The sequence below is a fragment of the Marmota monax genome, unplaced genomic scaffold (assembly GCF_021218885.2).
Source record: "Marmota monax isolate L192 unplaced genomic scaffold, Marmota_monax_Labrador192_F-V1.1 WCK01_AAM20220418_F8-fsc00333, whole genome shotgun sequence".
Lineage (NCBI taxonomy): Eukaryota > Metazoa > Chordata > Mammalia > Rodentia > Sciuridae > Marmota > Marmota monax.
The window spans coordinates 132358-145476 of NW_026694397.1; the positions used below are offsets into that span (position 1 = coordinate 132358).

General features: G+C 46.3%; 1 protein-coding gene across 2 annotated transcripts; it reads left to right on the forward strand.

Annotated features, from left to right (window-relative positions):
- Positions 1-7754: 7754 nt before the first annotated feature.
- Positions 7755-11404, forward strand: LOC124109491 (small integral membrane protein 10-like protein 2A). 2 transcript variants are annotated; one of them, XM_046468148.2, is made up of 3 exons: positions 7755-8424; positions 9335-9496; positions 11230-11404. In XM_046468148.2, the coding sequence occupies exon 1, from the start codon at positions 7875-7877 to the stop codon at positions 8094-8096; it is 222 nt and encodes a 73-aa protein (XP_046324104.1). In that variant the 5' UTR covers positions 7755-7874; the 3' UTR covers positions 8097-8424; positions 9335-9496; positions 11230-11404. The 2 variants fall into 2 exon arrangements, with proteins under 2 accessions (XP_046324104.1, XP_046324103.1); XM_046468147.2 differs by having other exon boundaries at positions 9335-11404.
- Positions 11405-13119: the final 1715 nt, after the last annotated feature.

Consider the following 13119-nt stretch of genomic DNA (forward strand, 5'->3'; position numbering starts at 1 on the left):
ATTAAAAAATTCTTAGAGATTAATGAAAACACAGACACAACATATCGGAATCTATGGGACACATTGAAAGCAGTTCTAAGAGGAAAATTCATTGCTTGGAGTTCATTCCTTAAAAAAAGAAAAAACCAACAAATAAATGATCTCATACTTCATCTCAAAATCCTAGAAAAAGAAGAGCAAAACAACAGCAAAAGAAGTAGAAGGCAAGAAATAATTAAAATCAGAGCTGAAATTAATGAAATCGAAACAAAAGAAACAATTGAAAAAATTGACAAAACTAAAAGTTGGTTCTTTGAAAAAATAAACAAAATCGACAGACCCTTAGCCATGCTAGCGAAGAGAAGAAGAGAGAGAACTCAAATTACTAACATACGGGATGAAAGAGGCAATATCACAACAGACACTTCAGAAATACAGAAGATAATCAAAAATTATTTTGAATCCTTATACTCCAATAAATTAGAAGATAGTGAAGGCATAGATAAATTTCTTAAGTCATATGATCTGCCCAGATTGAGTCAGGAGGATATAGACAACCTAAACAGACCAATATCAATTGAGGAAATAGAAGAAACCATCAAAAGACTACCAACTAAGAAAAGCCCAGGACCGGATGGGTATACAGCAGAGTTTTACAAAACCTTTAAAGAGGAACTAATACCAATACTTTTCAAGCTACTTCGGGAAATAGAAAAAGAGGGAGAACTTCCAAATTCATTCTACGAGGCCAACATCACCCTGATACCTAAACCAGACAAAGACACTTCAAAGAAAGAAAACTACAGACCAATATCTCTAATGAACCTAGATGCAAAAATCCTCAATAAAATTCTGGCCACTCGGATACAAAAACTTATCAAAAAAATTGTGCACCATGATCAAGTAGGATTCATCCCTGGGATGCAAGGCTGGTTCAATATACGGAAATCAATAAATGTTATTCACCACATCAATAGACTTAAAAATAAGAATCATATGATCATCTCGATAGATGCGGAAAAAGCATTTGACAAAGTACAGCATCCCTTTATGTTCAAAACTCTAGAAAAACTAGGGATAACAGGAACATACCTCAATATTGTAAAAGCAATCTATGCTAAGCCTCAGGCTAGCATCATTCTGAATGGAGAAAAATTGAAGGCATTCCCTCTAAAATCTGGAACAAGACAGGGATGCCCTCTCTCACCACTTCTGTTCAACATAGTTCTCGAAACACTGGCCAGAGCAATTAGACAGACGAAAGAAATTAAAGGCATCAAAATAGGAAAAGAAGAACTTAAATTATCACTATTTGCAGATGACATGATTCTATACCTAGCAGACCCAAAAGGCTCTACAAAGAAACTATTAGAGCTAATAAATGAATTCAGCAAAGTGGCAGGATATAAAATCAACACGCATAAATCAAAGGCATTCCTGTATATCAGCGACAAATCCTCTGAAATGGAAATGAGGACAACCACTCCATTCACAATATCCTCAAAAAAAAAATAAAATAATTGGGAATCAACCTAACAAAAGAGGTGAAAGACTTATACAATGAAAACTACAGAACCCTAAAGAGAGAAATAGAAGAAGATCTTAGAAGATGGAAAAATATACCCTGTTCATGGATAGGCAGAACTAACATCATCAAAATGGCGATATTACCAAAAGTTCTCTATAGGTTTAATGCAATGCCAATCAAAATCCCAACGGCATTTCTTGTAGAAATAGAGAAAGCAATCATGAAATTCATATGGAAAAACAAAAGACCCAGAATAGCAAAAACAATGCTAAGCAGGAAGTGTGAATCAGGCGGTATAGCGATACCAGACTTCAAACTATACTACAGAGCAATAGTAACAAAAACAGCATGGTACTGGTACCAAAACAGGCGGGTGGACCAATGGTACAGAATAGAGGACACAGAAACCAATCCACAAAACTACAACTACCTTATATTTGATAAAGGGGCTAAAAGCATGCAATGGAGGAAGGATAGCATCTTCAACAAATGGTGCTGGGAAAACTGGAAATCCATATGCAACAAAATGAAACTGAATCCCTTTCTCTCGCCATGCACAAAAGTTAATTCAAAATGGATCAAGGAGCTTGATATCAAATCAGAGACACGCCGTCTGATAGAAGAAAAAGTTGGCTACGATCTACATACTGTGGGGTCGGGCTCCAAATTTCTCAATAGGACACCCATAGCACAAAAGCTAATAACTAGAATCAACAAATGGGACTTACTCAAACTAAAAAGTTTTTTCTCAGCAAAAGATACAATAAGAGAGGTAAATAGAGAGCCTACATCCTGGGAACAAATCTTTACTCCTCACACTTCAGATAGAGCCCTAATATCCAGAGTATACAAAGAACTCAAAAAATTAGACAATAAGAGAACAAACAACCCAATCAACAAATGGGCCAAGGACCTGAACAGACACTTCTCAGAGGAGGACATACAATCAATCAACAAGTACATGAAAAATGCTCACCATCTCTAGCAGTCAGAGAAATGCAAATCAAAACCACCCTAAGATACCATCTCACTCCAGTTAGATTGGCAGCCATTATGAAGTCAAACAACAACAAGTGCTGGCGAGGATGTGGGGAAAAGGGTACACTTGTACATTGCTGGTGGGACTGCAAATTGGTGCAGCCAATTTGGAAAGCAGTATGGAGATTTCTTGGAAAGCTGGGAATGGAGCCACCATTTGACCCAGCTATTCCCCTTCTCGGTCTATTCCCTAAAGACCTAAAAAGAGCATGCTACAGGGACACTGCTACATCGATGTTCATAGCAGCACAATTCACAATAGCTAGACTGTGGAACCAACCTAGATGCCCTTCTATGGATGAATGGATAAAAAAAATGTGGCATTTATACACAATGGAGTATTACTCTGCATTAAAAAATGACAAAATCATAGAATTTACAGGGAAATGGATGGCATTAGAGCAGATTATGCTAAGTGAAGCTAGCCAATCCGTAAAAAACAAATGCCAAATGTCTTCTTTGATATAAGGAGAGTAACTAAGAACAGAGTAGGGTCGAAGAGCATGAGAAGAAGATTAACACTAAACAGGGATGAGAGGTGGGAGGGAAAGGGAGAGAGAAGGGAAAATGCATGGAAATGGAAGGAGACCCTCAGAGTTATACAAAAGTACATACAAGAGGAAGTGAGGGGAAGGGGAAAAATAATATAAGGGGGACAAACGAATGTCAGTAGAGGGAGCAGAGAGAGAAGAGGGGAGGGGAGGGGAGGGGAGGGGAGGGGGGATAGTAGAGGATAGGAAAGGCAGCAGAATACAACAGACACTAGTATGGCAATATGTAAATCAATGGATGTGTAACTGATGTGATTCTGCAATCTGTATATGGGGTAAAAATGGGAGCTCATAACCCACTTGAATCAAATTGTGAAATATGATATATCAAGAACTATGTAATGTTTTGAACAGCCAACAATAAAAAAATAAAAAAATAAAAAAAAAAAATAAAAAATAAAAACTTAGAATTTTTAGGTACACTCCACAGAATGGTAAAAATTTTGAATATAGACTATAAGAATTGTCTATTTACCAATTAAGGACACATATATGTATATATTATATCTTAAATATATTTTGCAAACCAAGTCGCATTACCAACAGCATAATTAAGAAAACTTTAAAAGTCAGACTTATGTCATATTAAATCTTTAATTTAGAAATTTTCATAAGACATAAGATAAATAAATCAATATTGCCACTTGCTAACTACAGGGACATGGCTCATGACATCTAAATGATTACTAAAAATATACAAGATATTACTACTATATAGAGAGCTTAATAACAATTTAGTAACCTTTGTAGCATGCTAAGACATCAAGCATTATATCAGAACTATCAAAGTTCTAGAACTTTTTAGTTTGTTTTAATAAAACATTTGAGTCAGGCAGGGTGGTACATGCCTGTAATCTTAACTTCTCTGGAGGCTGAGGAAAAAGGATTCCAAGTTCAGGGTAAGGCCTAGGCTACTTAGTCTGACCCTATATCAAAATTTAAAGACACTATAAAGGACTAGGGATGTAGCTCAGTGGTACAGTGCCCCTGGGTTCAATCCCCAGTGCCACAAAACAAGCAAACAAAACCTATGTCATTATAAAAGTAGTTCATTTAGCTAGCCTTATAAATCAAAAAGAGCCTTTAGAACAATTAAAGGTATAAATAAATCCTAACACTCTTAAGACTTAATTTTCTGAAGCAATTAAAACCTAAACACAGCAAAAATCATAAAATCTTTGTTCATTAGGCCAGTACATTGTAAACTTTGTGAAGAGCAGATCAATAGTATAATGGATTCTTTATGTTATTCTATAACTTAAACATGATTAAAGAAAACCAGAAAGGCAAAATACATACATATATCTGTATGCATATATATGGATATACATGTTTGTGTGTGTGTATGTACAATTTTTTTACCTTAATAAATATCTAGTCTACTTCCTCAATTTGGTTCTCCCAGAAATTTCCTTCCAAAATATGTTAATTCATAATAAAATAACTGTGAAGAACAGACCGTGTGAGAAAGGTTCTGTTGCTAGAAGCTTAGTCCCTGTCCCTGATGCCAATCTAATAAGGAGAAAAAGGAAAAAAGGTTTATTGCTTTGCTAGCAAAGAAGAAAGACAGGGGTCTCCTGTACCAAAGGCTGTGATTCTGCCCATCAGCAGAAACAGGGGACTTTTAAAGAGGTGATTCAAAGGCTACATTCCATGTGTTCTCTGTCTGGAGTTGTAATTCACTTTTAATTTGGGAGACAGTCATTTCTGAGATCTTCTGATGCCATCCCCAAAGTCTGGATTATTTCATTCCCACAGTGGGTTTGTACTCAGGGACAGGAAGAAAGGTAATCCTGTTTCCCCTGAGATTAGAGAGGGGGATAAATTAGGGAGGAGCAGGGAAAGAGGAAGAGAAATAAACATGTCCATTTAAAAAATCACTTGCAGTGGCAGAGCATATAGTGAATCACTGTTGTAGTTCCAGGAAACATTTAACTGAAGCATACTAGACTGTTGACATCAGGTATAGCACAAGGTCCATTTCACATAATATTGTTATAGGAGCAGTTCCCAGAGAGGGGGACCTCTATTTAGAACAAGTGGAGTCCTTGTGGTACGTAATGAATAAGAATTTTGGCATGCATCAGAGATGCTAACATTTATTTAGGAAAGAAGATACAGGCCAGGAGTGGTGGTGCACGCCTGTAATCCCAGTGGCTTGGGAGGCTGAGGCAGGAGGATCATGAGTTCAAAGCCAGCCTCAGCAAAAGTGAGGTGCTAAGCAATTCAGTGAGACCCTGTCTCTAAATAAAATACAAAATAGGACTGGGGATGTGGCTCAGTGGTAGAGTGCCCCTGGGATCGATTCCAGGTACCAAAAAAAAAAAAAAAAGAAAGAAAGAAAGAAAGAAAGCAGATACATATTCAAGGGAGAATGTGGCCTATCTCAGTTAAGAGACATCATTATTTGGGGGGTAGAGTAAGAAATACACATTCAAGCAACAACTTGTGGAAACCAAATGTTTAACATATATTAAAAACACAATACCATGCATAGTCACTGCAAAGAGAATGAAATAGGCATATATATAACAAAATATGCACAGGGTGGCTGAGTGTGAGGGCCAACAGGTAGCCCAAACTGGGTGATGGAACATTTGTGTAATTTCATTGTAGTGATAGTTCCACAAATTTTCAAATGATATAACATTGCTAGAACTAATATCACACATACATGACATCAATGCAGGTTAAAAAATGGCAACAGTAGAATTATACCTGTATTCTAGGTAGTAGGAATAAACCAATGTCAAGTTCCTGGATTTGATATACTGCAACATCTACAGAAATTGTCACCTTTGGATGAAAGGCACAACATGTTTATTATACTACTTGGGAAATTTCCTGTGAGTTTATAATTATTTTAAAATTAAATATTAAAAATAAACAAGAAAGGACAAGGTGAATTTCAGAAATGACTGGAGGAAACAGGCTTTGCAAATGAATGGTGCTCAATCCAGGCTGGAATAAAAAGGTTTCTATGTGGCTTAAGTCTGTATTTATGTGATTGTTTTCTTTCATAACATGTTTCATTGTATTAAATAATATGTATAGACACATTGTGTGTATGTGTGTGTGTGTATATGCCGCAGTCAATGTTAGAGTCTGTAAACAAGTCTGGATGGCGCCTGGCATTTTGCCAGAGGGAGTGGTTTGTGAAGTAACGCCAGCGAGCCATTAAGTGTGGAGATTCCTTATTGGTTGACTGATGTATCTAGTTTATGCTAATTAAGATAAGCTGTGTGGAATGTATAAATACCGCTCCTGTCCTACAATAAAGGGCTTCCACTCCTGCTGTATCAATCTACACAAATTGTTCGTCCCCCCCCCCCTTATTTTGCCCAGCCAGCCTGGCTGCGGCATGTATATATATATATATATATATATATATATATATATATATATATACACACACATATATATGGAGAGAGAGAGAGAGAGACTAAAAAGTCTAGTCTTCCCTCCTACCGCCCTTACCCAGAGATAAACAATGTGTTGAACAATTTTCACACAAAAAAATCATGTTACACAAAAACATGGTGGCCCTGGAGCTGCCTTTCTCTCCCCCCGCCCAATTTGAACATGTAGGTAGGCAATTGCCCAAGTGTATGTGAATCTTTTGGGTTCCCTAAACAGTTGTATAGGATGCAATAGAAATGTTCAACTGTGACAGGGAACAGGCATTTTGAGAGAGTATAGATACTCAGGGCAGTTTTGTAAAATTGGAATGGGGTCATAGTGAGTGCTTTTAAAGTCTTAAACCTAAGGAAACATAAGCATTTCCTCATTTCACTAACTACTCTGTAAAAACATCCTCGAATTTGCAATGGGTTTGCTTTAGCTTATGTAAAGATTAGATGAAACCAGGAAAGGGCTTTTAAGCACACCAGCAAGAAAATGCCACAACCCAGGACAGATGAAAACCAACCTTGTGCAGGAACCAGGGCCAACAGTGGGCCACCCCATGGGTCCGCGCTCCTGTAGGTCAGCAGGTCAGCGGGGCCTGCGGAGGCCCTGGCCCATGGCAGGGTGCTTAGATGAGTGCTGAGAAAGGGACAAGAAAAAGATTCCCCAATAACGAAGTATACAGGACCAGTGAATAGACACAAATCAGAAAAACGCTCTCGTCTGTTTGGTGGCACTTGCTGGTACAGTTCTGCACAATGTGTATTAAAGAAAGAGAAATGCAAAAGAAAGAAAGGTACAGTGGGTTGTCTGGCCAGGTTTTCTGGGGACACTGTGGGAGAAGGCTGGTGCTGTGAATGCACAGGGCCTTCTGGATGAGCTTCTGTATGGACTCCCGCCATTCCTGCACTCCCACTACACTCTAGAGGATTCTGCAAGAGCAAATCCTGGCAGCAGGGCCTTCCGGTCCTTTCAGGCCTGGGCCTTGGCTCTTAGGGACTTGAGGAGGCTACGCGGTAGAGGTGGGGCGGGTCCCATGGGCGGGGCTGTGCCGGTGAGGTGCGACCTTGTGGGCGGGGCCTCGTGAGTAGGAGCCCCTCTGTAGTTCGTGCATGTGGGCGGGACCACTGTGTGGGCGGAGCTACGTGGAGGCTGCCGCGGGAAGGGGCGGGACTGTGCGACCAGCGGGTCCCTCGGGCGGGAGGGGGGCCGGAGGCGGAGGCTGCAGGATGGCCTGAGCCGGGTGTGGGCGGGGAGATCTGGAGGGCAGGGCTCGGACAGGTTAGGGGCGCTCCACACCTCTTATCGGCCTCGCCGTGGGTCCGCGCTCCTGTAGGTCAGCGGGTCAGCGGGGCCTGCGGCGGCCCTGGCCCATGGCAGGGTCTGCGGCGCCCGCGGCGGCTCTGTCGGGCCAGACGGTGTGGCTGTCGCGCTTCGCCTCGGTGCGCGGCTCCTACGGCGCCTTCTGCAAGGGGCTCACCCGCACTCTGATCACCTTCTTCGACCTGGCCTGGCGGCTGCGCACGAACTTCCCCTACTTCTACGTGGTGGCCTCGGTGATACTCAACGTCCGCCTGCAGGTGCGGATTGAGTGAGCGCCAGCAGCGGTGGTGGCCGGGTCAGAGTCGCCTGCCCACCAGCGCCGAGCCTGGACACCTTGTGAAGGACAGCGGGGCCGCCGGACGCTTTGGGGTGCAGAGTGGCCTGGGTCCCTGCAACTGTAGACACCCGCGTCTGGGGGACCGCTACCCGACCCTGGACCCCGTCAACACCTGCAAGAAAACTCACGCAACGGGTCCTTTGCATTGGGCTCAAGAAAATTACGAGTCCAGCTGACCTGTTGCCTCACACTGGCCAAAACTGGGAAATCGGAAAGAAGGAATTTTACTGCAGGGAATTCATTTGCCAAGTCTGAGCAAAAAGGTAGGAGAAAGGGTGGGATGGGGGTGGGGGTTAAGCTGCTAAGCCACATAGATGTCGGGGAACCCTAGAGGTTTGGGGCAATAGAGAGGACACCCAAACAAAACAGCCCGAAAAGATGCCAAGGCAAGCTGGGGAAAGGCAAGGCGCATCTGCTCCCCTGTTGTGATTCCTCAAGGCCTTTAGGGGCAGCCTGAGCTTCTCAGAGAGTCAGGATATCACCACAGGACAGATAAGAAGCCCCCTCCCATACACAGAGCGGATCCCCTCTCCTTTTACAGAGACTGGGGTGGTGTCACCCGAATGCTGGGGAATGGGTCAGTAAGGTCCCAGGAAGTCCCTGGAGCACAAAAGATGTGCCCACCCTTCTTCACCCATCTTAGGAGATTCATGGTAAGGATGGTTGCCTTATAGCCAAGCCCCAGGTCTGTCCCCTTTTCAGATCTCAGGATGCTGGGCCTCTCTTCATCTCCACACAGCCATTTGCAAATCTGCCTCTTTCCCTATATTTGGGGCCAAAGGACTGGTCTGTACCCTCTGCTGAAATCCCTCTTGCTCCCCTAATCCCATCTGGGGTCATTCTCATTTGCAGACCTGGAGGAGTAGGGAAGAGATGATCCTGCCTCTCCCCTTCCCCCACAGGCTTGCTCTGTGACCAATAGCTCAGACTCCCTGCAGGGCCAGCCACTGCCCTATCAGAGCCACAGAAGCCCATCCTCTAACCCAGGAAATCCACTGTGTGCCCAGGGAATTTGGGAAAATGGAAGGATCTCCCTGAGCAGGCAGCAGCTCTCAGTCTGGGTAGGTGGGGAGGGCAGAAGGAGAAGGGGGGTTGCAGAGAAAGCTACACAGGAAACAAGGCCCTTTGTCTGTGGCCAGGCAAATCTGAGGTCTCCATCTTTTTCTTTTTCAGGCATTGGTCTTTATAGGTGCCTTCTCTGGTTTGTGAAGAGCCTGATCCCTGCCTGGAAGTGCCTCTGTTCCTGCAGCCACCTGGGAGCAACTGAGTGAAATGCCCAGGAGGAGGGGAAGGGCCTTCCTAGTAGAGGCCCAGTATTGGTAGAGGCCTTGAAGGGTGGGTGGCCCAGGGATTGGGCCCTGGCATGGGAAGGAGGGTCATGTTTCCTTGGGAACAGAGATCTCCTAGCAACACTGTGAGGAAGATATATTCTCCCCACTCATGGGGCTCCAGGGAAGGGGCTGGGATTTGCCCTTGTCACACAGGTGGGAGGGTGGAGCTGAGTCTGCTGTTGGACCTGCAATCTCCCACTCCCTCCACAGACTTCCTTAAGATCTGGCAGCCTGTGGAACAGGGAAGGAGTACAGAGCTCTGAGGCACCTAGGAGGAGAGGGATCCAGGGATAGGAAATCTGGGATATGGCTTTCCTTGGAGTGGTATGGAAGGTCCCAGGGAAGACAAAACAGTGAGCTGAGATGGGGCACAAGAGAGATGGGTCTCTGAACCCTCTGGGGTGCCATGTCCTCAGCACAGAGCCTCGCCTTCCCACAGCACCTAAGCTTGACAGCTCCTCAGCAGCTGTGTGGCATAAACCTCTCAGGTTGGTGATGGAGTGGGGAGGAAGGTAGCTCTCTGGATGCTCAGGACACTATATTCCCAGGAGGGTGGGATGAAATAGGATTGGGACTCATGAGAGGACCCCATCTCTCTGTCCCCAAACTCAGGCTCCCATCCCCAGGATCACACAGGAGAATCTCATCCAGATGACCTGGGATTGACTCTGAAGGCCCCAGGCATGCTGCTATTTGGGATCCCAAAATAGCTAGAAGCTGCCCAAGGGGAGTCCTCACCACCCATGCCTATTCCCTCAGCTCCTCTGGCACTGGTAGCTCAAGTCCCATGTACTGAGTTCCTGGGACCAAAACCTACAGAAGCCTGGCCAGTCCCAGGGACAGAGTGGCCCAGCCTCCTACTGCTGCCCTTCTCAGCTGCTCACTGGATCTGGGGTCTCCAATGAAGATCTCAGTTCGCTCCACCCCAAGGATGGAGGCTTTAACACGGCTGCCATGTGTCCCTGTGGTTTCCCAAAGTCTAGGCCTGGTAGCTTCCTTCCTTGTGCCAAGTCCCTCTGGAGCCCTTCATCCTGCTAACCCTTCTCATCTTGTCCACTCAGGACCACTTCTGGAGACCTGTCAGCCTCTGACCTCATCCACAGGTCTCTGGGCCACCTCTATGGGACAAGAGACACAGGGTAGAAGAAGAAAGCAGGAGCCAAGGGGCCTCCTTGGGTCAGCTACCCAGTTTTGGCCCTTTCAAATCCTGGTCCCACCCTCTGGGTGACAGGATCTCCAGCTCCAGCCTCTTCCGCAGTCAGCCAGGAAGGAAGGAGGATGGCCCCTCACTCCTCACTGAGTGTGTGTGCATGTTTGAGTACGCATGTGTGTGTGAGTTTGCCAGCAAGCTTGTGGGGGTGTGATGGAGGGGATGGAGCTGTTGAGTATGAGGAGCTGCTCTGGCTGCCCAGCCCTCTCTGCAAAGGGCTCCACTTGGGGCCTAGGAGCCCTTTTCTATAGGGAGAAAAGTAAGTGGAGCCTCAGGGCCACCCTCAGACCTCCACTCCAGGGAAACCCAACCCTGCCCAGCACCCTGGCTTGGTCTTTTGCCGCCTCTGCCAAAAGGGATTGGCCCCAGGCCCCACCCAGCCTTGTGTTCCTCCACTGTTGGGGCCTTGACCCATGAGTGAGCTTCTGCTTTCCTGCCTCCCCTCTTGCCCGCTTTCTCTCCCTCAAGGGCCCTTGCTGCGTGATGGGGTCTCCATGCACTTTATTTATTTGCAGTCTGTGTTCCAGGTGGCGGAGCTTCTACATATTCAGAGACCCAGCCTGGATGACCTTACATTTCTGTGTGATGATCTCTGCGCTGGCCAGCACTGTCTGGTCAGGGATATGTTCTTGTTTCTGATATTGTCACATGTTGTTGTCCCCCTATGTTAAAAAGAAAGTCCTTGAGTTCAGAACACTACAATACTGACTGGAGTCCTCTTTTTGCTGGGTTTGGTGCATTTGCCAAGGGCAGGTGGGGAGGAAGTTCCTAGGGTCAGGGGCTGGGGAAGCCTCAGAGGGCCAGGTCCAGGCTGTGTCAGGACCTGCTGCTTCATCAGAAGCTGCTCCAGGACCAGACTTGGCAGGACCACCGCCCTCCTCCCCGAGGAGCGAGTGGCAGCAGAGCCTGGCCCAGGAGAGGGTGGCTGGTCCCATTCACAACCTTTGTTCAAAGGACCAGAAATGAGTCTTCCATTATAGAGCTGGGGGTTGAAAGTGCTTAATGCAGCTGAACCACTAGGGTAAAGAGAAGCAGGCAGACCATCTGTAGGTTGCATTGTGTGGCCCAGAGACCCCCTCAGCAGCAGGGGAAGGACCTCACTGCATTTCTGCAAGCAGCTTGCTGGGGACACTTGGAGAAGATCAACCACCCAGGAAGCCTGCACCTGGATGCCTGCTTCCCTGCCCCCACCATAGACCTAATCTCTGTCCGGAGAGCCCCATTCCCAGAAGCTCCCCCAGAGAAGCTAGGAATTGGGGTGGGGGTGGGCAAGGCAGGAGAAGGCTGTGGGGAGTGCAGGAGGCTGGAGGCAGTGCCCACAGGGCCCCAGGAGGGAGGCATCCTGGGTCAGAAGGTTTTGCTCAGGAGAGCACACTGTGGACTTTGGGACCCTGTTTGCACTCTGCCCATCATCAGGAGCTCCTCATGGCTGGGTGCAGTGGCACATGCCTGTAATCCCAGCAACTTGTGTGGCGGAGGCAGGAGGATTGTGAGTTCAAAGCCAGCCTCAGCAAAAGCCTGATAGAGTCTAGCCTGGAGCAGCCTTGTTGCTGTGAGGACGGGGCAAGAGACAGGAACTGATGTCAGGGGAGAGTGCTGTGTGCCATGCACTCTGCTAGGTACTCTGCGTTCCTAGCCTCAGTGTATCCCATACCCACCCAACCCTCCTCCCACCTGAGAGAAATCCAGGGTGGGAGCCTGTTCTGAATAGATCCCTCAGCAGAGGCTTTTTTCCTGACCTCCCTTTCCCTACAGAGGGACAGGGAATCAGGCAGAAAGGGTGGTGGGATAGCAAAGGGGAAGGTGATCCTGCCTTTTTGGAGTGGGTTTCAGGACACAGAGAAGAGAACCTGGGCTTTGGGGGAGCAGGCCTGGGGGTCATCTCAAAACGGAGCTGCCTACTGGGAGCAGCTGGGGCCACTGCCCATGTAGACCACCTGCCTTCTCCCCTTTTCCCATTTCCAGAGACTTGTTGAAATTTAAGCAACTGAGGCAGGAGAGAGGAAGAGAGCAGGAAGCAGACAGTTCCAGAGGCAGAGAGAGCAAGGGCCTGAAGAAAAATGTGCAGGGCCCATTCCACTTCCCCCCACCCAAGGGAAGCTGCTGGGTTTGGGATGAACTGTGCTGCCTGAGCACAGGTGTGCTGGGAGGACATCCTGCTTTGGATCCTGCTCATGGCTGGGTACAGTCCTTACTGAAGTCATAGAGGTGTGCACAATGTGCCAGGGGCCACTTGGAACTAAGCAAAAGAGCTGGGCTCAGGGTGGCGTGGGTGTTTTTTGCAGCTGCAGACTGAGCCTGTCTCCTTCCTCTGTAGCATGGGTGATCCCCCTTATCACCTCACGAGAACCCAGGCTCTGGTCTGAGCCTCTCCCATCTTGGTGCTCCCTGCTTATTTTTCCAAAGCTGCCTAGTAG